The sequence below is a fragment of the Aricia agestis genome, chromosome 15 (assembly GCF_905147365.1).
Source record: "Aricia agestis chromosome 15, ilAriAges1.1, whole genome shotgun sequence".
Lineage (NCBI taxonomy): Eukaryota > Metazoa > Arthropoda > Insecta > Lepidoptera > Lycaenidae > Aricia > Aricia agestis.
Genome location: NC_056420.1, coordinates 3,512,655 through 3,538,713, shown reverse-complemented (window position 1 = coordinate 3,538,713; position 26,059 = coordinate 3,512,655). Strand labels below are relative to the sequence as shown.

Sequence of the window (26,059 nt, the reverse complement as noted above, 5' to 3'; positions counted from 1 at the left end):
ATCCATTCCATTCAAATCCCAAATACTTTAAGTTTATTGAATATAAAATTATATAACATGAATTCTATTCAATGATCATAATATTTTGTCATATAACGGTGGTATAAACTTTCTACATTAGGTATTAGCGGAAACATTTTATACGTTGACTATAAAATATCAAAAGCGAAAATAAAACAGCACGAATATATGACTTCTCATCGCAATATCTTTACTTTTCCACGCAAAATCTTCGGCTAGTCGCCAGGATTTTATGAGCCTCAAGCATAAGTGTAGGAATCAGCTTTATTTCAACTAAATTGTGGCAATGCTTGAAATCCGTTCTCATTTTATGATAACTAGAACTTCACGCGGCTTCACCTGCGTAAATAAAGCCACAGGAACCTAAGGTTTTCCCGCAAAAATGTAGTCTTTATCGTTCGACGTGGTTTGCTTTGTATACATTTGTGACAAATTACATAAAAGTCGGTCCAGTATTTTGCGAGATTGCGTTCAAACAAATGAAATTTTTGGCCTTACAATATTATTAAACTTAAAAGTTCTAAAAGCTATTATTCGTTTTAATTTATTTACATCATCAGGGTTAGATATATTTTTAAAAGCGTAAGCCAATATATTTTTAAAGTGGTTTTCGTGTAATCTAAGCTGGGTCAAAACTCAAAAGGAAATAAAATCCGAAACCCTCTCGTATCCTTTGTTTTCTTAAATAAACTTTCTAGAAGTTGGCTTAGCAACCCTTTTAGATAAATAAATTATTAGACCAAGAGATTTTCCAGAATCGAACGAATAAACAGTTGATTATTACAGTTGACTAGCTTTTCAAGCTAGGTAAAACACAATATTGTATCTGGTGAAGGAGCATTATTATTTGCTTTAACCTAAATTGAAAACCCAGGAAAACCCGTGTCCCGTACAGACTTTAGGATAATATTAGGTATCAACATTCAACAGGTTATTAAAACATAATAATATTGTTAAAGTGCTTTTTAAAAATGTAGGCTGTACAAGGTTCGCGCTACAAAAATTTTATATAAGTTTCATGATGATAATACTGAAACTCAATTTTAAATAAAAACAATGTAAAATTGGTAAACGTAATTAATTATCGAATAATCTAAATATAATCCTACCTGGACGTAACATACAAAGGCTTTTAATTTTCTTGTACAAAACCTCTGAATACTTAACTAAGGGACATGAATAGCTCAGAAAAGGCCGACAGTTCGAATGACAAACGAATTGAGCGCCTTTCAATAGATTTTATGCCGTGAATTGGGTCGAGAAATCTTTACCCTGACATTTTCTTTGAAGAAACATTCGTAAGTTCGGCAAAAGGAAAACAATTTAGTATTAATCCCCCTCAAATCTATATTAAAATGGTAAATAAGGTTTTCAGACAAATTAATTATTAATCCTAGTTTGTCTATCGTAATCATAATTATTAGTAAAAGATGGCTGACGAGTTTTTTGCGCTGATTCTCTCCGGGGAGTTCTCAAACCATGCATCATTCTAAATTCGACTTTCAAAGAGTGTATTTTGAAACAGCTATTTAGAATTAATAATTTAAATTTCGAATTATGTTCACTACTAGCTTAAAAACAAACCAAAGCCAGCAATGTAAGTAAGGTAAAAGCACTAATGGTAGACTCGGAACTAATAGATGACACTTACGACAAAAATACCATAAAAATAAGAATTAGTCTAATTTTTTCTCAACACTATATAAGCTTCTCAAGCTATCTGTTGACGTGAAAAAATATATTAGGGACGCCTTCGGGAACAAAATTTTAAAATGGGATCAGTTTTCGTTTGTGACCGCGTCAACACGCGCTCGGCAGTTTCTTAGCAAATAGGTTAAGGAAGGCGAAATTTTGCACGTAAGTTTTCAATACATTTATTTGATTTTTTGTAATTTCTATTGATTTCATTGGATTAAGGTTATGTTGTTTACACCAATTAATGTTTATTTATGATTTTTTATCCATTTTCCCTAACAATATAAAGGGTGTCTACTATTAGTTCTTGAAAATGTAAAAAACCTAATAGATGACATGGAACTCATATCATCATTTTGCAATACATACTAAAGTTATTTTGTAGTTTATTCTACTGCAAATATCATCAATATTCTCTGAAAATATAATTCTATTAACAAGCTAACAAATTAGAAGTACTGTACCTAAGAATTGACATATTAGACCTTGTCTGATCTAAAAATCGATTGCTTTAGTTTTTTAGCAGTAAAAAGAAGAAAAAGGAGAGCTGAGAAAAGAAAGAAGAAAAAAGAAGAGGCAAGAGAAGCATGGAGACTAAAGACATACGTGGGAGAGCCATGCTTCGGCACAAATGGGCTGGCTCGACCGGAGAAATACCACGTTCTCACAAAAAACCGGCGTGAAACAGCGCTTGCGCTGTGTTTCGCCGAGTGAGTGAGTTTACCGGAGGCCCAATCCCCTACCCCATTCCCTTCCCTACCCTCCCCTATTCCCTTTCCTTCCCTACCCTCCTCTACCTATTCCCTCTTAAAAGGCCGGCAACGCACTTGCAACTCTTCTGATGCTGCGAGTGTCCATGGGCGACGGAAGTTGCTTTCCATCAGGTGACCCGTTTGCTCGTTTGGCCCCTTATTTCATAAAAAAAAAGACTGAAAATAAATTTACTAGGAAAAATATATGAAAAATAAAAATAAAAGGAAAGATAGTTTTAGCATGGAAGAAGAGAGACAACGTGGATAATATTTCATATGCATGTAGTTACTATGATGAGGTAAATGAAATCTTTTGAAAAAACGGCAAATAAAGACCTAATAAAAATGTTAAATGTAATGTAATGTTCTATGTCAACTATTAGTTCATATTGGTGTCTACTATTAGTGATGTTCGTTTACTGTGATGTCATCTATTAGTTGTTATGACTAAGTTTACAAAAAGACCAATAATTTATTTTTTTATTGATTTGTCAGTGAATAATCATAATAGTTTTATTTTGTAAGAGTTACTGAAGACATGGAAGAAGTTATCAATCCTTTATTTTAATAAATATATATTTTACAACATTCAAATGTTCCATGTTTCCTTAAAGCGTCTGCCATTAGTGCTTTTACCTTAAATACATTTATAACGTTGATTGTAAATACTGCAAAATCTTATTTTCATTTTATTTGGAATAAGTGCACAGCAATATAGACGTTATTGCGAATGTAATAAATTCTATACATACCAGGTACCATTGCTCCTTGAACAGTGGATCGGGGAAGGACGGTGCGGACTGCCTCATCACATGCCGCTGCTGGTAGTCCCTTTTCGTCCTCTTCAGCTCTCTCTGTTGCATCACCCATCTCACCTAAAAAAAAATTCTATATTACTCATAATATAATTTACGGCATCATCGGCATTAAAATCATCAGCATCAAACATATTATCATCATAATCATCATCATCATCATCATAAACATAAAAATTATCATCATAACCATCATCAGCATTATCAAAATAATTATCAAATATTTCGTACATAGGTCTTATTAAGGTTACCTTTAGTACAGATGTTTAGTATAGGACCGTCAATTTTATAGCTATTTATTACAAACATGTAGGTGTCTGGTGTCGTCATGTCGTTTTCTGATACTATATTACCGTTCATAATTATTTAATAGAACCAGTTAACACATAAGATATTAAATTTCTTGAATTCAATTGAAATTCTTGTCTACAATAATAATAATTTATTATTTGACGACAAAGCAATGAACATCTGATTTCTTCGTTTGCCTCGCATATTCTTCAGAACTTTGTGTCAAAACAGATTTGTTTGTTTAACAGACTACTTTAGAAAGCTTTAGTAATAGCGGTAAAAAATATTTATTTCCAAAAAAATTACATCAATAATGTCATATTAACTAATTTAAAATCAGCTCCTATACAAAATTCTAAAATTATTATGGCTTGTCAAGAATCAGAATTCAAAATATCGAACCAATCAAATCACTAAAGTTGATAAATATAATTAATATTTTGTAGATTTTAACAAACACTCTCGATCAAGTTCATAAAACTAAATCGATGCCACACACACAAAATATACAGACAGACAGACATGTCAAACTTATAAACACCCCTCATTTTTCGTCGGGAATTAAAAATATACCAGAATGTTTAACCCGTTTAGGTTCTTTATAGGGAATTAATGTAACACTCGTACCACCCCTTGGCAAATATAATAATGTGGGTTCTATAATTAATAATTGTATTCCGGGAAAATACTTGTTACAAGTAAACTGATGGCATAATGATGTGTAATCCTAAAATATACATCAATGATATTAATAATACATTGTTACATTATTATGTTATGTTATATTTTACGGGAGTTGAATGGAGTTACAGGTAAAAGCTAGTATAGCTTTTACCCGTAACTGGAATAAAACCTATACAGTGTTCCCTCCTAGGATACAATTACCTTAAGTAAGCGTGAAGATATAACAGACAGACAAACTTTGGCACTTATAATAATACTAGATGACGCCCGTTTATCGGGAACCGTACATTTTTCTGGGACAAAAAGTACCCTATATCCTTTTCCGGAACTCAAAGTATCTCCATGCCAAATTTCAGTGAAATCGGTTCAGCCGCTTAAGCGTGAAGAGGTAACAGACAGATAGGCACACTTTCGCATTTATAGTATCGAAGTATGGATAGTATAGATTAGTATAAAATAATTAAACAATACTCTTGTGATATAAATAAAACCCTTTTTCTATTCAGTAAAGCGCAAGCTATGTAAAAACGCGACGATCCATAAACAATTTGAAAAATATACTACCGCAATATTCCAAATGAAAAAGAAACGTGCATAGTTGATACTTAATGCAGAATAAATTCAGCACGAATATACAGAACTAGTTTCTGGAGCGTTCCACATAAATATTCGATAGGTATTGAATCAATAAACATAAAGTTGGAAGTTGCGCCACTTGCGATTCGCAAATCCGACGGTTTATCTTGTTTATTAAAATTAATATATTGCTACTGGAATCTGGAAAACTATGGAACTTTAAACTAACTTGGAATATCAAGTATAGTTTCGATTCGATAGAATCGATTGTTACAATATAAGACTACTCTAGTTATATTATGCCTTTTTCTTTATCATAGTATTGTCTTAATTTCAAGTAAGATGGTGGTTTTTCTTCTTTTATCAAAATTAATAATATATTGCTTTTGAAATCTAGAATAAAACTTTATACTTACTGTATAATGGAACTTGAAACCACGGACAAAGGAAACCAACTTGAAATATCGACAACACAAGTTATTAAGATTAAGGTCGGCAATGCACTTGCAGCTCTTCTGATGCTGCGAGTGTCCATGGGCGACGGAAGTTGCTTTCCATCAGGTGATCCGTTTGCTCGTTTGAACCCTTATTTCATAAAAAAAAAATTATATATATATATATATATATATATATATATATATATATATATATATATATATATATATATATATATATATATATATATATATATATATATATATATATATATATATATATAAATTTTTTAATATACAAGAATTGCTCGTTTAAAGATATAAGATAAACCTTTATTTTTTGAAAATTTTAAATGTTCCTACAAGCTTACCGTACCCTTAAATCATATGTGCTTTATGTGTTAGCTTCTTTAGGATATACTTAACATCCCCTATCTTAATCTGACAGATCTGATGACATTTTAATGCTTAAGAATAACTTTTTTTGGGCCCTCCAACCATGAATCAAGGAATCTGATTTTCTTATCGTGATAACTAGAGACATGTGAGAAACCTATACTAGCCTTATCTGACATGCTCGATCATGTCACAAAATCCCCTTTTGGGCTTCCCTATAACTATTATCTGGTACTGCAATTTGGAATAGACAATGGAACTTTAATCCAACTTGGAATATCCTTGGTTCTTAAGATTGTTAATTAAGTATTTCTCTAAATTCTATGCAATTTGCTTTATATGCTAAATAGTAACTATTATCATCATCTTTTGCAATAAGATGGTTAATCTAGTTTATTAAAATAAATATATTGTGTATGCCTGCCTGGACCTCAAAGCTCCTGAACGGATGAAGCAGCTTCAATATAGTCTCTTCATCACATTTTTTTTATCTTCATTATGAAGATTATCTAGTATATCAAGAAAGTCATCGTCAGGCAATCTAAATAAATGGATTCATATTTCTTAGCAAGTAGTCTGTTCTGAATAAAAAATATGCAGCGTCTTAGCCTTATTATCTTTAAAACTATTATAAAAAGAAAGAAATCTGATTGAAAGCTTTTGTAATTAATTGAAAGTGAAACAGACGAAGACTGGAAAAGAGCTCTTTTATTCCACAATTATTTAACCGAAGCTAAACCCTTGTTTATTTTTATGCTGGCATTATCGAGTGCAGACTCAATATCTTAAAAGCATCGCAATTCCTCCAGTATTAGCCCTGATAGTTCAACTTTGTTATTTATAGCGTATGTCTATAAAAATATTATTCAGGTTTGGTTAATAGCTTACATTCTGTAACTACGAGTACCTCAAAAATCACAATTATCCGTTCTAATCACATAAACGAATACCTAGGTCATTTAATGACAAACTCAGCAAACTTATCAACCTGATGTTACCCGACGAAATAATGTAGATCAGTTAACAAAATAATAAATTAATTATTTGATGATACATTATCGTATGCATTTTTTACGTAACTTTCTGCCGCGCACTGTAAAAGCTGGAACGAACTGTCGCCAGCAGTATGTCTGGACCTATACGACCTGTAAACCTTCAAGAAGAGAGCGTATTCCCTCTTAAATGGCCGACACCTGCAGCTTTTCTGATGTTGCGAGTGTCCATGGGCGACGGTAGTTGCTTTCCTTCAGGTAACCCGTTTGCTTGTTGGCCTCGTATTAAAGAAAAACGAGCTTCTCATCACTTGAATATCAACAAAGCAACATCGAAGTCGTCAATTCCTCATTCGTACAATGTAATATATATATTTCCCGTACACAAAAAGGTGGATTCCAATCGAATGCGATCAAAGATTACTGTCATGAATGTTAGCGGAGATGAGTGGAGCCGTGTCCCATTGAATTACACGCACAATTTTTCGCGAGGCCTTTACGAGCTCTTTATAAGAAGTTCCTTGGTTGTTGGTTGTTTGGTTGGTTGGTTGGTTGGTTGGTTGAATGAAAGTAAACAGTACTAAATAATGCAGTGATGGTTGAGATAGCTTTGATAGCTACTGTTATAGATTTTTTTATTATTTAGAAACGAGAAGCAGCAGTTTTAAATTTGAAAGCGTCATAGGCAACCAAGTTTAATAATACCAGATGCATATTAAGCAGTAAGTAAGTTTTGTAAGTTTCAATAATAAAAATGGTGACCAAAAAGGAAATTCTTACATCACCTTAACTCTACACAAAGACTTATAAAGAACTAGCTGACGCCCGCAACTCCGTTGCGCCACAATTCGTTTATCGCGCGGGAACCGTACATTTTTCTGGGATAAAAAGTCCTTTCCCGGGGCTCAAAGTATCTCCGTGCCTAACAAAATCGGTTCAGCGGTTTGGTGAAGAGGTCACAGACAGACAGACAGACAGGCAGACGGACAGACAGACAGAAACACTTTTATAATATGGCTGGCATTTATAACATGGCTGGCCTCACACAGCCGGAATTTCATAATCGGAAATTCATATTCTTACAAATCGATCTATGAAGTTCATAATCTGAAAAAATCTGAATGTGTGTCGAGCGTAATGATATTGTATGGTATTCCGGTCTTTCTGAATTAATAATATGAATTTCCGATTATGAAATTCTGGCTGTGTGAGGCCAGCCTATTAAGTATTAGTATGAATTTGAGCTTATTTAATGCAAACATACAAAGGTATTTTAACAAAGGTATTTTAATAAACTTTTTTGACAATCATAAGAAGGACTATACAAAATTACCTGAGGATCATTTTTTAGCCGGTGCATGTACTCCTTACTCGCGTTAACTGATCGCTTACTCAAGTGCGGGTGCGAGAACAGGTAAAAATGTTTCAGGTCCCCAATCTGGAAAAGAAGAAAAAATATTAAATAGGAGTTAAATTTTCTATTGAACATTGCTTCATTCAAAAGGTTTAAATAAAATAGACATATATTAGCGTAAATCAGTTTAAACTATTATTGTTATTTTCCACCTTTTTGGTAAAACGGTGGAAAATAACAACGGCGCCACCGTGCGAGTTTCTTACACCGGTTCTTCTCGGCGGTGTAGCTCCCGAACCGGTGGTAGGCCTCATGTTGACACGACGTTCTAAAAGTGTTAACTTTGTTAACCTATTTGGAAATAAATATTTTTTTAATTTGTTTTTTTTTATAAATTGGTGGTAGTTCTATATATTATATAACATGCGTGTAATCTACTTGTGATATTATTCCTTAGGTCGTTGACAGCTGTTTACTGGCTCTCCATAATATGAGTCATTAGTAATAATAATATAATAATATCTATGGACGCTTCACACCACGCCAGTCTGGCCCCGTGCTAAGTACCTAAAGGACTTGTGTTACAGGTACCAGACAACGGAAATATATTTAATACTTTTATACCATACATATATTTAAGATTTTTATTATATCATACACATATTTAATAGGTACACATCCAGACCCGGGAACATTGAAAACTCTTTGTTCCGTCGGCGGGATTCGAACCCGCGACCCCCGGCTTGAGCTACCAACGCGCTCACCACTGAGCCACAGAGGTCGTCAATAATCACGAGATAAGCCCATTCAAATAATTTCCCCCGTTTTTTCCACACTTTCCTCTATTTCTTCGCTCTTATTAGTCTTAGCGTGATAAAATATAGCCTATAGCCTTTCTCGATAAATTGGCTATCTAACATTGAAAGAATTTTTCAAATCGGACCAATAGTTTCTGAGATTAGCGCGTTCAAACAAACAAACAAACAAACTAACAAACTCTTCCGCTTGCACGGATTTGTCAACATTATTGCTTGTGTGGTGGTGGTGTTTGCAGGTTCTTGCATGCGAGTGTACGCATAGGCAGTGTGGGAGGAGGGAGGTGCTGTACGCATGCCTTTAATTTAATTTCATGGAAGTTTATTTCGCGGAATATTGCTAAAAATAATAACAAACTAAATTTCAAACATTTATAACTGTAATTGTAGTACTAACGTAACTGTTGTTACTTAAAATTATACAACGTCATGTCTGTATACTTCATACACCACGATTGCAAGTTGTTCGAATTTGACTTACTGTATATATTTATACTGTGCCAGTCCGGTCGAACACGGGGACAGATTTAGGGATTTGCATGCAAATTACTATCAATTAGGGAAACTCAAAACCAGAATCTGATATCTGAGACACGGCTCTACGTGCGCTATACTTAAATTGGCAATTACGTCTTGTGTAGTGTTACGTGATTCAAATTAATTATTTTGGGTTGTTAAAATTAAAAATTTTGACGCCGTTTTTTACTCTTTAGGGATAGGTAGCTTACGATACGTGACCTGATTGAAAATTTGTAATACAAGATAATCTGGAAATATATTATAGAGATAATCTTGCTTGAACTGCTATTCCGTGACTTTTGCCGAAGAGGAACCCGATTTTTTCTCATGAAGGCCTTAATTTGAATTTAACTCTTCCTTTAACCAATGCATTGAGAGTATATTAAGATAACTTTGAATTTTTTGTTAAACTTGTCAATAGCTTCGAAGTTAAATTTATAAGTTTTAATCGATCTCTGTGGCTCACTTGGTGGGCGAGTTGGTAGCTCAAGCCGGGGTTCGAATCCCGCCGACGGAACAAAACTTTTTCAATGTTCCTGGGCCTTGTTTGTCTATTCAATATATTATAATGTATATTATAATAAAAATCTTATATAAGTATATTACGTATAGTATAAAAGTATTAAATATATTTCCGTTGTCTGGTACCCGTGACACAAGTCCTTTAGGTACTTATCATGGGGCTAGACTGGCGTGGTGTGAAGCGTCCATAGGTATTTAAAAAAAACATTTTTATTCGAAGTGTAAACATTTTTGCTGAGCTATCTGCTGTCGCTCCTGCTCGTTTATTGGTATTTCACAAAGGCAATACAATGGTAGACTTTGGCAGAGCGTCCTTTTTGGCTCGGCTATTGAGTACATCAATACGCTGCAGTTGGCTAAATTGCGAGCGACAATCAACATAATACGACTATTTATAAATAACGAGACAATTTCGAGCAAAAGTGCTGTGCAGTTGTTTGCGAACGGAATTTTCTGGTTAAGGCTGCGTTTCCATATCTTAGCCTGATTTTCCAGTCACGCTGACTGCGCGCGCACCGTCGGCGCTGATGGCCCGAGATGTATAACGCGTAGCGGTCTGCGCTGTTTTTTTTTTTATTATAAAATTGTGGCCATCTATGGACTGTTCGTCCATATCCTTTTTTTGTTATTTTATTATTTAGATTTTTCGCACCAAGGATAATTGAAATAATATTATGAATTTTAATTAATTGTGGTCCATCACGCCATGGACACATTTTTTTTTAAAGTATTATATATATACTTAGTAGAATAGACTATAATATATTATACATACAATAAATAAATAAATATTTATTGTTTTATAAATTACATAATAATAATATTAATGTTTTGAACGGTGAGGTCCCAGTCGGTGTGGCGGCCAGTAGGTCCGACATTTTCCGATTTCCTTAGATTTTATGCTGCTCCACCCTTTGCCTTTAGATGTTGTGACATTGGCTTGGTGGAGAGGGGTCACTCAAGCTGGGTGGAGTTTCTAGGGTGTTAAAGAGATATCGTTCTGTGTCGAATCTACGGCTTAGGACTTTATCGTTCCTGTCTTTTATAGCCATTTTTATGTTATAATCTTTTATGTGTTTGGTTGACACCTCCGTGGCTCTTTTTATGAAGCTTGCCACAGCGTCTCCATCAGTGTCAGTGTAATAGACACAGGTGTTAGTGTGCCGGGATATGGCTACAACTGCATAAGGAACGCTGTCATGGATTGCCAGCTTTCGGGACTTGGTCTGTATGATGATCACCGAGGGACTCGTTAATCCCTGAGCTTCATGGATTGTGAGGACGCGAGAGTCCGTTCCCGATCCATAGCCTGTATTAGTGAGGGCTGTTTTCTCCTCTTGTGTGTGGACAAGATACAAGGTATTTAGATGGGTTTTAGGTATTCTCGCTCCTGTATACTTCATTAGCTTTAGGGACCGCACAATTTCCTTCGATGAATAGATGTTATTATAGACCATGCTTAAGGCGTATGCCACATCCATAGGCCTCCTGTGTGTGCAAGACAACTCCTGGGTGATGCTCGTTACCAGGTTGGTTTGGAGGAGTGTAATTAAGTTTAAACAGGTTTTCACGCTCTATAAACGAGAGTTGGTTAATATCTCCAATGAGGATGACATCGTTGGAGCCTGTTAACTGATTCGCCATGACGATTGAGCCGAAATGGTTCATGAGGGCCTCGTCAACTATCAACCTTTTGTAGGTTTCTTTTGTCCCATTTACCAGCAAAGAGGCCATGGTACGATCTTTATCTTTAACTTTGTTGCCAGTTCGTAGCGATAGCCTTTGCTTTAGATCCTCGGCTGCTTCGATTGTCGTTGTTATTATAACGTCTGTTTCCTCATTGAAGTTATTAATGATCCAAGTTGTCTTCCCACATCCAGGAACCCCATTGACCCACGAGTAGTTGATAGGTTTCGCGAATATATCCTAGTCCATGCTGGATTCGGAAGGTAGTTGTTGGGAGAGCTAAATATTTGCTCATTTTCATGTTCGTCTTTGATGTACTTCCGTTTAGGATTGCTGCTAGTCCCGGTGAGATGTTGACTTGGTTGGGAGTGCTAAGACGGTTGTATGTTATACCCAATGTTTCGGTTGGATTTGACATAAAGAGAGGGATCGGCCTTAGTTTAATTTTCGGTTCCCCGTTTTATCCGCGGGCTAGTAATTGTTGGGTTTGCTCTAGGGTTGGCTGTGTTACAATTTCGGTTGAAACTGTCCGTTGTATTTCTGTGTGTGCCTATGATTGTGTTGGCGCATGTATTTCTCCTGGCCTGTGGGTTGATGTGAAGTGTGTCTGTATGGACGTTGGGGTTTGTGATCGTGTGCGTTGTGTTTGATTTCGTGTGTGTTGTGTTGATGTGTTTGTTATTACTCGCCTTGGTGTATAGTTTAATTTGTTGTAGCCTGTGTATAACGTTGAGCCATTTGCTGTGGCTGCACTGGAGACAACTTTGCTAATGAATACCATCAACGGTTCTCTGGTGGCTTTTTCCTCCATGATGGTAGGGAGGGTTGCCTGACTTAGCTCCATTTCCAGTTATATTTCTAAGTCAGACCTGTTACTACCAAACCTTGGGCATTCAATGAGCAGGTGGAATATTGTCTCGTCCTTTGCGGAGTCACAAATGCAGGAGGGGCTGTCTTTAAGGTGGAAACGATACAAGTATGCTGCGAATCCTCCATGACCGGTCATGGCTCGCACGTGTGTAGGCGTTATTGTAACGTGCCTTAGTATTTCTCACGCCTTTTTAACAGTGGGGAAAAAAACTTTTGTGACCGATCCGGTTGAGGAGGATTGGTATCTTTCCTGCCACTTAACTGTTGTCCCCTCCCTTATTTTTCTCCGTATATAGGACATTGGCACTCTGTTGTAATCTGAGGCCGTGTTTATGGTAAGTGCAGCCTTTTTTGCCAGTTCATCCGCTCTTTCGTTTCCTGGAGTACCCACGTGCGCTTTTAGCCAGAATAGCCGCACTTTTCTGCCTTCCTCTGTTATAGCTCTTAGGTCTTTCTTCATATGCGCTGATATTTCATACATTTCGGTATCGGTGCCGACGGTCAGCGAGCGGTCAGCGTGACAGGAAAATCAGCCTAGCACTAATACGAATCCTAAATACTTTAAAACGTTTGGACGCTATTAAGCATTCGTGTACTAACCCACAGAAAATACGTATTGAGTTATTTTAGTTACACATAATATGTAACAAATACTGCATTTAAAATTTAACAAAAATGTTTGTGAATGTGGTGGAAATGCTTAACATTTTACAGTGACCATTCATTATTTAAATATATTTAGGTATTATATTTCGATGCTTAAGCATCATGACCAATAACTGTCTAGTGTCAGATGTTCTATCTGACACTAGACAGTTATTGGCATTTCGGTGGAATAAAAGAAAACGTTGGTTCAACGTGACTAGTCTGTTCAGAATTATTCTACCTCAGTATTAGGAAAATGCTTCTTATTCCGTCGGCATAGAGGTCCTGCCAGTAGTGAAATATCTCCGGACAGACTGTAGATAAAGATCTTGACAGAGATGTATGGTAGCAGGCGCTGCGCCCGCTGAATATAATGTGATGACTAGGATTCATTTCTGTTTATATTCTGTGTGTTATTCGAGGAATAAATACTCCAAGATTCAGGGAGAGAGAGAAAGGATATAATTTATTAACTAATATTATAAATGCGAAAATCCGTTCGTTTGTTACCTTCACACGCTTCAACCACTGAATCGATTTTGCGATATTTTGTGTGCCCGGAAACATAATATAGGATATTTTTTATCCCAGAAAAATTTACGGTTCCCGTTCGATTTACGAATTTCCATTCGCGAAGGAGTTGCGGGCGTCAACTACTATAATAAGAAACAAGTTTATTGTATGTACTGGAGAAAAAGTTTGTTATGGAATAGACTCTGACATCACTTTTCACTCGATTTATTATAAATTTTCACACAAATATGGGAAAGTATAATGCATATTATCTAACAATTATATTTTCTTAAAATAATGTAGGTACAGCCAGGATTATGCAATTACAAAGCAGCGGGATCTTTCAGTATGTAAATAAATTGAACACTATTTTTGAAAGGTACACAAATACTATGAGTCCTAAGAAGGGTCAAAGCACAGTTTTACCTCGGAGATTGTCAAATTAAAAAAAAAGTATATAGAAGCAATTATGTTGCTTGCAACACGTATAATAACAAACAACAATCATAGTGTTTCTCCACAGAGCCACTAAAGTAATGAAGATAATGGATGAAAATTTTATCCAAGAGATTTTCCAGAAGACAATATTATCAGAGAATATGTGCGAAAGACTCTCACAAGACGCCTCAAATCCCCCGACTCATCCACTCAGGGATAATGTAATTAAAAAAATGTTAAAATACTTTCAGTTGATTATGTTCGGTAAGACTTTTGTGCTAAAAGACGGATTAGAGGATTACACGAAGCTGAAGTAAGAGGTCAATTACATTAATAGTAATAATAATATCCCCCACACAGGTTAGGGTGACGGTGGCCGGAAACTAGGCCAGGTACGCAGGAGTAATTTTATTTTAATTTGCCCAAGTGTGTGCGCTAATGCTCATGCACACAACTTGGGCACTGGGGCTTTAGGGCTTTGTATTCAACCAAGTTTTGTTAATTACAGAACCCTAAAACGGAACCCTAATCAGCAGATTTTTTGTATATTCGTAGGTTAATAGTTATATTATAATTTAAGAGTAACATTGCCCTACAAATAGAACAATCCATATTTTAGAACCATCAAATCAAAGTTTGAAATCCTTTCTATGTCTGTTAGCTACCAGTTTCGAGATTTCTTGCAAATAAAAATATTGTTCGTTTTATCAAACTGAAGCTGCTCACAAAAAATTAGCTTGATAGTTTAAAAAAAATGTTCTAGGGCTTCCGTACCTACTATCAAAGTTGCTCCAATATTTTAAGCCCGTCACAAACTTAGCTATAATATATATATTAATATACCGTACTATAATATATATTATAGTAGCTACCAGAAATATACATTATAGCTGAGTGTGCGGTCACGCGAAAATTTGTATAGAAAATATATAGTAATATGCCTAGCTATAAAAATATTAATATATATCTAAGTCTCTGACGGGCTTGGAGCTTAGTGACTGAAATGAACTTCTTGTCCAGATAAATTGTAGTTTTTGCGGCAAGATTTCTTGTATTTTGTAATATTATTGTATACAGTATTGAACAAAATAAATAAATAAAATAAACACTTCCTCATTATAATAGTTCTATATTTTGTTATTGTAATATATGTAGTTATAGAAGATGCAACGTGTGATAGAATTTTAATCGTGATAGACAGACAGTAGTACAGTTTAACGCCTTTTGTTCGCAAAACAAATATGCAGTCGAAACTCATACTCAATGTTCTTGCAAAGCCGCAAACATAAAAATATTTTATTTTCTTTCTTTTAATAAAATAATATAATAGTATATTTTCAAACATTTAGGTTTCCGTGCTTAATAATTGAAAACGGAAACCTATCAGACTTCGCTTTCTATATGTCGTCCGCCCGTCTATCACCAAGCTTCATCTCAAGAACCGCAATAGTAGAAATTTACACAAATTACGTTTTTTTGTTGGCGCTATAAGAAATTAATTAGAATAAAAATAAAATTTATTGATTATTGCGGATCTCAAATAACAAACGCGATTTTTTGCTCTATATCCATAACAGTAAAGCACTGATGGTTGTTCTTGATGAAAAGAAGCCTCAGCCTCCGTTGCAGCAATTATTTCACATCGCTGATTATTTATAACACTTAAATACTCATATTGGTTTGAATTCGATTGAATGTGTGGCACCAGACCCAATAAAAACGAACAAAAATCTCATAATAGCTGAACGTAAATGATAACAAGTCTAAAAATAATTCGCTACCTTAGAGGTAGAAACGGATATGTACGACATGACGCGGGACAGCGCGTAATTTTCAACGCGGTACAGGACGGTAAGTATACATGTCCGCATTTACCACACTAAAATCTAATACAACCTCCGACTTGTCGTCATTTACGTCTTTTTATCTTTGGAATTACTTGTGATAGAAAAATAATAATAATGTAAGAATATGCGTCTCATTATATGGAAGGGCATGATGCAATAAAAAAATTGCTATTTTGGACATGACCTTTTATACGTAGGGACCGTCGATTTGTTCTGAGACGACAGAATGGAAATATTTTCATTCGAAATATTGATGTTGAAATATATTCTATAAATTGCCAGTTTTTTGTTATTTATGTGTAAATGTACACAAATTGCTACGATACAAAAGTTTTGCCCTATCCGTGTTGCGAGAATTTTTTTATATTAACAACTACAAAATTGCAGGCCAACTAGGTATATTGTAATTCTTTTCTCGATATTAAGAGCGTATTTCATACCAAGCAGGAAAGAAAATAGAAATCCTCTCTTATTTTCGGCCATCGACATAATCATAAAATGTCATAATATGATGGATGAAATGATATTAAATAACTAAGGGATCGGTGCAAATGAGCTAAAAAGAATACGGTCACGGTCACGGTCGGCCTTCTGAATCTAACATAATCAAACAAAACAAAGGAACATTATTCAATATTCCACAATTTAACAAAAAAAAACATAAGAACGATAAGCTTCCTATTCTCATAATTTCAAAAATAGGAAGTATGGGTTTAGGTTAAGTTCACACGGCACAATCCGGCACGTCTTTTGCAGTATACGTCATAGTGATGCATACAATATATTATAATAATGACATTAATTCTTCAAGCCCCATAAGAGCACCGGTGATCGCGACAACAATAGAATACAATAGCATTACCTGGAAACTGTGATCGAAGTATTGACACAACAAATCGTCGTGCAGTACAATCGACGTGTGAATGGTTCTAAATACATTGTATGCGCCACTGTTTATTCGTTAAGAGGATACACCAGGGGCTAGAGAAATGAAAAAAAAAGTACGTGTAATATCTATAGCTGTCTCCTAAGGGAGACTCCTCAAGCCTATACCGCAGAACGCGATAGAGACAACTGCAGAAAATCAACGATTCGTTGTCTCCTGATTCCTTCTCCAAAACTTAACCGATTTAAGTACTTTTATTCATTAAAGATTAAAGAAAGACTTGAGCTGTATTCCTATGTTTTAATTTTTTTGTATAATCTAGCCAAATCTGTTTTCTGGATGTTTGAACACAGCGGAAAATCTGGCCATTATTTTTTTTGGGTTTTGGAACGTTCATATCTTATTTAATAATTATATTATGGAAAAAAAGAAAACATAGGGACATTGTATTAGTGGCCGTAGATATTCAGGAAAAAAATTATAACTCTACTAGCATAGGAAACAGGGGACAACGTTTGTATGGAAAAAAGGGCGGTGTGGACTCTTCTTAAGACGTATACTGCAAAAAAAAAACGTGCAGGAAACGTGCAGGACAATGTCGTGTGAACCTAACCTTACTTTTAAATTAGATACTGCAAATTGAACAGGTCTGATCGACGCTTAACACAAAGCGTCCATTTTCTATCGTGACAAATATGCAAGTTTAGCTGCCAAAAGAGGTTTTTGGGGCGAGCCGACCGCGGTTACTTTTGGACCGCATAATGTTGTTAGTCTAAAGTAGTTTTCGCTTAAAACATGATTAAAGCGAGCATTGCCGAAAGGGAATTTTAGCGCTTAGAATAAATTTGAGGGTTTTACACAGAAATTGTGAAATTGGAAAGAAGAAATCTATATCTATACAATTATACATACTATAAAACAAAGTCGCTTTTTTCCCTCATGTCCATTTGTTCCCTTTAATCTTTAAAACTACGCAACGGATTTTGTTGCGGTTTTCTTTAATAGATAGATTGATTTAAGAGGAAGGTTATAGAGTATAATAACATTCATTAAATAGTGGAGAAATACTGTTATTGTTGGGGTTTCTATTGTGATGTCGTAAATAATTACATTTTTTCCGCTTATATTGCAAACGCAGGCTTAACCCTACGACATTCATCCAAATAATGTACCAAGTATTGTACACAATGAAAAGGTCTACAGAAAACTTCGCGATGGTATTATCTTATGGATATCCCACCATAACAGTTTTTTGTCATTTACTTTTTACGATAAATAAAAACACTATGATGACACTTTCCAAATTCAATTTGACACAAAAACAAATATTTTTTTATCAAATACCCACATTTTCTAACAAGTATGCTATAATAATCGTAACTATGGCGTACAGCTTTGTCATAGCAAATATTTTTCCTGTAGATTTTTACGGATAAGTCATTCATTTTTTAATACTCTCAACTCCATTAACTGTAGCCTTAACAAAAGAAAAAAACGCAAATTCAGACATCTTTCAAATTCTGTGGTCAAAGTTAAGGTAAAAGTTAAGTTAGCCATAACTGTAAATATAACCACGCCTCTGGTGCAACCCACTCTTAAATTTTTTTTCGACTTTATTAATTCATGTTTTTTTTAACTGCCGATTCTGGCTATTACAAAGTGAGGTCATTTGAAAAAAAAAGTTAAATACCCACGAAAAAAATATTACCTCATTCTACTCCTATCTATTTACAATGGCGAGCGGGAAATGAAATAACAACGGTCGTCGAAGCCGATCCCAATATTGTGATGTGCGACGAGCTACCTCACGCGTTAACCACACTGATGACCAGCGATAGGCTATTTTTTTTAAATTTGCGTTCTGAACGAGTTCGGGCGGATCAGTAATTAAAAGGGACCAGAAACAATATGAGGATGAATAATATAATAACGAAGTCGTTCTAATTTAACCTACACATTTGTTACTTTTCGAACGTTTAATTTTGACGGAGGGTGCTTTGCTCTCCGATATCTTCTTTTTTAAGAGTGATAAGTTATTTAAGTGAAAATAATAGTGAAATTATTTTAACCGCTACACGTTTAGTTTTCGAGTAATATTTGTATTCTATGCGTGGGCTTGGGCCTCCGAGCCCTCCTTTCCTGAAAATAGTTGCTTAAAACTAAATTGCGTCGCGTCGGAAGTGTTGCGTTTTGCCCCCCCCCCCGTGCTTAAAAAACGGCTTCGCGTCGTTAGTGTTAAGTTTTTTTTCACAACACATTTAGTTTTTGTGTGAGGTTTGATTACTATGCGGGGGGCTTCGCCCCCCAAACCCCCCTACTTGGAGGCCGCAGCCCCCCCTTCCCCCCGCTCCAAGAATCGGTTGCTTAAAACAAAACGGCTTTGCGTCGTTAGTGTTGCGTTTTTTTCTCATGTTTTAAGAAAATACTAAGTTACTTATTTGATGTGAATATCTCAAGGAAAACAACATATTCAGTTTTTGTGTAAGGTTTAAATACTATGCAGGGGGCTTCGCCCCCCGAACCCCCCTACTTAGGGGGCTCCGCCCCCCCTTCCCCCCGCTCCAAGAATCGGTTGCTTAAAACAAAACGGCTTCGCGTCGTTAGTGTTGCGTTTTAGTATCATGTTTTAAGAAAATACTAAGTTATTGATTTGATGTGAATATCTCAAGAAAAACAATACATTCAGTTCTCGCGTGAGGTTTGATGCGGGGGGATTCGCCCAAAACAAAATGGCGTCGTATGTTGCATTACAATTATTCTCATTTTTGAGAAACGGTCATTGTCTGATGATGATTCTAATCGAAAAAAAGTCAAATCTGATGAATATTTATATCAAAACTGGTCACCCTATTTGTTAAAACTCACATAATTAGTAAAAATACTAAAATGCAGAATATTATTGTTTAGTGAAACAAAGTTCACCGGGTCATGTAGTAATGAATATAAATCAAAACTGCTGAATCGATTTTAATCATTTTTTCAGTGGCTATATTATATTTTATACCTACCTGTGCGAAGCCGGGGCGGGTCAACAGTATTATAACATAACGAAGTTCCTAAATTACATTCTACAAATAAACATTAAACAGAAATGCCTTTAAAATTTAATATCAAAAGCATTCATTATAAAAATGTCAGCGCAATCCTTTCTTCATTAGAATCCGATACTTTACTGTCACCGTGGAGGGCCTAAGGAGGTCAATTGTGCTCGAGACCTCTCGATCTTTTAGGTCAGACGATACACTGTAGTCTGTATCCATACTAATATTATGAATGCAAAAGTGTTTCTGTCCGTCACCTCCTCACTCCCAAACCGCTGAACCGATTTGGTATGGAGATACTTTAAGAGGATACATCAGGGGCTATGAATAAAAAGTACGTGTAATATCTATAGCTGTCTCCCTTACCTCAAGCCTATACCGCAGAACGCGATAGAGACAACTGCAGAAAATCCAGAAAATCAACGATTCGTTGTCCCATGATTCCTTCTCCAAAACTTAACCGATTTAAGTACTTTTTGTCATTAAAGATTAAAAAAAGGCTTGAGCTGTGTTCCTATGTTTTTTTTTTGTATAATCTAGCCAAATCTGTTTTCTGCATGTTTGAACACAGCGGAAAATCTGGCAATTTTTTTGGGTTTTTGAACGTTCATATCTTATTTAATAATTAAATTATGAAAAAAAAGAAAACATAGGGACATTGTATTAGTGGCCGTAGATATTCAGGAAAAAAATTATAATTCTACTTGCATTATCCAGGGAGGAAACAGGGGACAACGCTTGTATGGAAAGAAGGGCGGTGTGGACTCCTCTTAAGTCCCGGGAAAGGTATAGGATACTTTTTATCACGGAAATTTTACAGTTGCGAGAAATGAATTTTTGCGAAACGGAGCCGCGGGCGTTTCATAGTTTGAATATCCACAATGGCGTTTGATTTCAATGCAATTTTTATCCATCACGATCCAATTACACGCGTCCGGTTCGCAGGAATAGGTAACGTATGAAAATAATTGTATTGTAAAATATAATATTATGTATTCTAATGGCTATAGTAATATTGCAAAAATAAAGAGGTCATATCCAGTATTTTATAGTCTCCTGCTCGCCTCAGGAGCTCTTGAGTTCGATTTCTGCATTAAAAAAATGTTGGTTCCAAGCTTCATTGGGTAATAGGACAGTGTAAGCTGATCTCTTGATAATAAAAGAAAAATGATCCATGCGTTGGATGGGCATGTCAAAGGTGGGTCCTGTGCATCCTGCGACATCATTTTGTCAGTCGTGTCGGCATTGCGTAGGATATAAAAGCAAAAGTAGGAACTAGGGGTGCTATGTGCACTATAAAATCAGCTTGCATTCAATAAAACTGAAACTGGTGTAATTATAAATGTAATATAGCCCGTAAAAATGGTAATTTTACTAAAGTTACTAGGCTTGGCCACAAAACCTTTGTTGCCTATAAACCTGGTATAATTAGGGGCAGAATTATATTTATAAATTACGACCGAGTTCCGCCATTATGTATTCGCGGTCTACGTTTCGTAAATCCACTCCATTACATTAACATAAACCGTAATATGCTTCCGTAACTGTAAATGTATGATTGCTGAATTCTGCAATATTAGAGCTATAGATCTAAAGAAAAAAATAAAATATATTTTACTAGATGACATCCGCGACTCCGTTGCGCCAAAATTCATATATTGCGCGGGAATCGTACATTTTTCGGGGATAAAAAGTATCCTATATCCTTTTCCGGGACTCAAAGTATCTCCATACCAAACAGTAAAAGAGCCTATACAAGTGGCAAGCGATTATCGTAAACGCCAAAAAAATGTATGGGATTTGACATTAGTATTCACTAGCGAAGCGATGACTTATGTCAAATCGCATACATTTTGTTGGCGTTTACGATAATCGTTTGCAACTAGTCTAGTAGAGCTGTTCGGCGGTTAACGGTTAAAATTATAAATGCGGAAGACAGACACACCTTCACATTTATAATATTAGCACGGATATTGGTTTTAGTGTCAGCTGACATTTTTTAATGAAATAAGGGGGCAAACGAGCAAATGGGTCACCTGATGGAAAGCAACTTCGTCGCCCATGGACACTCGCAGCATCAGAAGAGCTGCAGGTACGTCGCCGGCCTTATCAGAGGGATGGAATAGGGTAATAGGGGAGGGTAAGGAAGGAAATAGGAGAGGGTAGGGAAGGGAAAAGGGTATGGGATGGGGCCTCCGGTAAACTCACTCACTCGGCGAAACACAGCGCAAGCGCTGTTTCGCGCCGGTTTTCTATGAGCCCGTGGTATCTCTCCGGTCGAGCCAGCCCATTCGTGCCGAAGCATGGCTCTCCCACGTCCCTTAAGATATATTTCAGCAACAACAAAATCAATGAGCAAATAAAAAACACAGAAAGTTTCAGCAATAAAGTTCAGCAATGACTCGTGTCTTCGGAACTTCGGAAGTTCCAAGTTCCATGCGACCGCGATTCCAGATACAAATCACTACAAAAACTTCTGATAGGTTTTTTATTGAGTTATCTCTTGTTCTGATGTTATATGTCCCGTTGGTATGTACGAAATGTAAGTTTAAAAACCTATAACCCAACTACGTAAAAGTGACAAATTTTGAAAATACGAGTATATAGCAGTACTAGCTGTCCCGGCAAACGTTTTGCCATATAAATATTTTTTGGTATGAAAAATAGATGTTGGCCGATTCTCAGACCTACTCAATATGCTCACAAAATTTCATGAGAATCGGTCAAGCCGTTTCGGAGGAGTATGGCAACGAAAACTGTGACACGAGAATTTTATATATTAGATATAGCCTATGTCACCCGCGGCATCGTTACTAATAATAATCTATTGACACTACATTCGTTAAAACCAGACCAACAACTTAGCGCTATGAGGGTTCATATTATTATAACAAACATACCCTATATTAGGGATGGCAAACTAATGGCACGTGACATAAAGTTAGGAGCACGCTACTGGTCACAAAAACTAGTATCGAAATAATTATTTTACCAACAATAAAGGTCTTAGTGAGCACTAAATCAGGTCAAATCAGGTCAAATTTTGAAATACGCACCGAATCACAAAAAATATTGAATGGCACGTTTATGACTTCTTCAGAAAGATTTTTTCAGAAAAGGGCATGGATATGAAAAGGTTCGCCATCCTTGCCCTACTTAGCAGACGTAGACTGTCAAATACCCTTCCTTTTGGTTACGTTTACGGGTTATTATTACAATAATATATTAAGGACCAGCCACATACACCCTTTTTCCATATTATCCGATTTCCGTATTCGGAATTTAAATGCACAGAATCAGTAGAAAATATATAAACTGTCGCACACGTTCGTTTTTCTTCGTACGGAACGAGTTCCGCACCTACGTTTCAAGTGCAAGCCAGCGCGTTCACGTGTGAAAAAACGAAACATTTGCGCTTGTCTCACAGAATTCCGAATACGGAATACGAATTTGAAAATCGAATACGAAAAACTTGCGTGTGCGGCCACCCTAAAGCATTATTTCAAAAGTAAACTCCTATATCAAAACCAATTTTAATAAAACCTCGCTCTTTCTTATAAAAATATCTTTATTACATTAATTCGCGTTATATAAACAAATAAATGTTGACTTTTATAATATTGGATTATCTTCGGCCTGTAGCGTTGTTGGAATTTAGTCCGAAAATAAACGCATTTAAGTCTCGTAGCCCGAAGGAGTTAACTAAATTAATATCATTTATTTTTGGTTACTCTCCATTATTCTATACTTATAATATTTTAAAGCTGCTTGTTTGAGAGTAGTAGTGTAGTGTTGTTTGGAAGCCCTAATCACGCGAACTACTAAACCGATTTCTGTTCAATTTGGCACGGATATAAACAAGATCATGGGAAAGGATATAGGATACTTCTTGTGGTAAAATGTATGAACTACTGAACCGATTTTCATGTGATTTGGCATGGATTTATAGCAATCCTCCTCGACGACCTCTGTGGCCCAGTTGGTGGGCTGTTAGTAGCTTAAGCCGAGGGTCGCGGGTTCGAATCCCGCCGACGGATCAAAAAGTTTTCAAAGTTCGGTCATGGATGTGTATTAAATAATATGTGTAAATAATAAAAAATATGAAATATATTTATAGTATAAAAGTATTAAATATATTTCCGTTGTCTGGTACCCGTAACACAAGTCCTTCAGGTACTTAGCACGGGGCCAGACTGATGTGGTTTGAAGCGTCCATAGATATTATTATAATATAATAATAAGAATAATCCACGAGTAAGAATACCTTTATCTGGGAGCACGGCAGTGCTCCAGCCAAGCTTTTTAGCAAAGGCACGGCCGTACCATACTTTTCTCGAAGCGGTTCGCGGCTTTATCACACCCCCTTTATCTTCGATGTTAACAAAGCTAGGGATTTAGAATTTCATTGACTAGGAGCAAGTATTAAAACTAGCTTAACCTCCAAATTACATAACATTTTGATAAATAGTTTAATAATTACGGATAATCAAAGTTACTACATTTTGTCACTCACTGACTGACAGATCATCAAAATTCTAAGGTACTTCTAGCAGACTTAGAACCTTGAAATTTGGCAACAAGGTAGGTCGTTATTCACAATGAAAGGAAAAATTATGAAACTGGCCAAGTGCGAGTCGGACTGGCGTACATAGGGTTTTGTACCGTAAATTTGTATGGGAGCCCCCCTTAAATCACAAGTTAATGTACTTTTTATTAAAGTTGAAATACAATTTAGTATTTTCTGAAATTTAAAAAAATCTTACTTTTACCATTATGGATATAGAGCAAAAAAGGGCAAAAAAAACGTGTTTGTTGTATAAGACCCCCCATTAATCATTTATTTTATTTTAGTTGGATCGAGTTTTATAGCGACAACAAAAGTACATAACTTGTAAAAAAATTAAATATCTAGCTATTGCGGTTCTCGAGATCTAGCCTCGTGACACACGGACGGACGACAGACAGACAGCGAAGTCTGGACTCATTAGGAATAGGCTCCCGTTTTCATCCTTTGGGCAAGGAAACCTAAAAACTGAAAAGTATAATATAACTTTATTAAATAAAAGAAAAGATTTTTATGTTTGTGGCTTTGCAAGAACATTAAAAATGAGTTTCAACTTCATAATAATTATTTTACGTACAAAAGGAAAAATAGTGTTAACAATTAAACTATGATAATTAATTTCGATTAAAATATAAATGAAATCAGAACTGCGAATTACGATGTACACTCCATACTCGCTCGACAGATGGTGTAGCACTCCCTTTATATCGCGGTATCGCTTGTTTGCGGAGTATAATTATTATGGTTTAAAAAAATCCGGAATAGGTCATAATCCTCAATCGAAAGTACCATCGGTGCACGAATAACCTCCTGAAAGTTCAAAACTTGTTGGGCTATCGTCATAGAATTTGTACTTTGTAGAAGTACCTACCTGTTATTATCAATTAATTTTACGACCTAGAATATATACCTAGAGATAGAGAATGGGTGCTAAGCTAAGTACAGAAAAGTTTTAACGTGACCTGAAAAGAAAAAACCTTAAAAAAAGAAATGAAATGCCACCAAAACATTAAATGTAAAAAGGATCCAAGCAAAATATTGCAAAGCCATGCAATATATCTATCGTAAAAAGTTTTCAGATCACATTCAAGCCAAGCCTTCAAATTATTTTGTAATTTAAATCAACATTCAGTGAATTTATCAATAGTTTTCTTTATTTTATAATTATTATAGTGGCTTGGCAAAGAGCACTAGAGAAATAATCAGCGACTGATTGGATTTATTGGGTACCATCGTCTAAATGCGTCGTTACATACTAAAAACACTTTACGCTTGCCGTTAGTGTAAGTATGAATAATGAACTACCCCAAATATGAAGTTTTATATTTGTTTTTCTTGTGCTCATTGCCGAGCCACTATAATAATTATAAAATAAAGAAAACTATTGATAAATTCACTAAATGTTGATTTAAATTACAAAATAATTTGAAGGCTTGGCTTGAATGTGATCTGAAAACTTTTTACGATAGATATATTGCATGGCTTTGCAATATTTTGCTTGGCTCCTATTTACATTTAATGTTTTGGTGGCATTTTATTATTAATATATATTTAGAGTATTATTATATTACAATAATATTTATTTACGTCTTAAGTACCTATCTATAATATAAAAATGAGTCGCTGGATGTGTTGCTAAGCGCAAAACTCGAGAACGGCTAGACGGATTGGGCTAATTTTAGTCTTAAATTATTCGTAGAAGT

At 35.5% G+C, this 26,059-nt stretch overlaps 1 protein-coding gene across 1 annotated transcript in view; it reads right to left on the bottom strand.

Annotated features, from left to right (window-relative positions):
• Positions 1–26,059, bottom strand: part of LOC121734273 (furin-like protease 2) — a 46,027-nt gene that overhangs the window by 8,698 nt on the left and 11,270 nt on the right. The window contains exons 2-3 of the mRNA XM_042124766.1: positions 7,990–8,094; positions 3,221–3,343 (exon numbers count right to left, since the gene is read on the bottom strand). Coding sequence (XP_041980700.1) covers positions 3,221–3,343; positions 7,990–8,094 — 228 coding nt within the window. The remainder of the gene's footprint in view (positions 1–3,220; positions 3,344–7,989; positions 8,095–26,059) is intronic.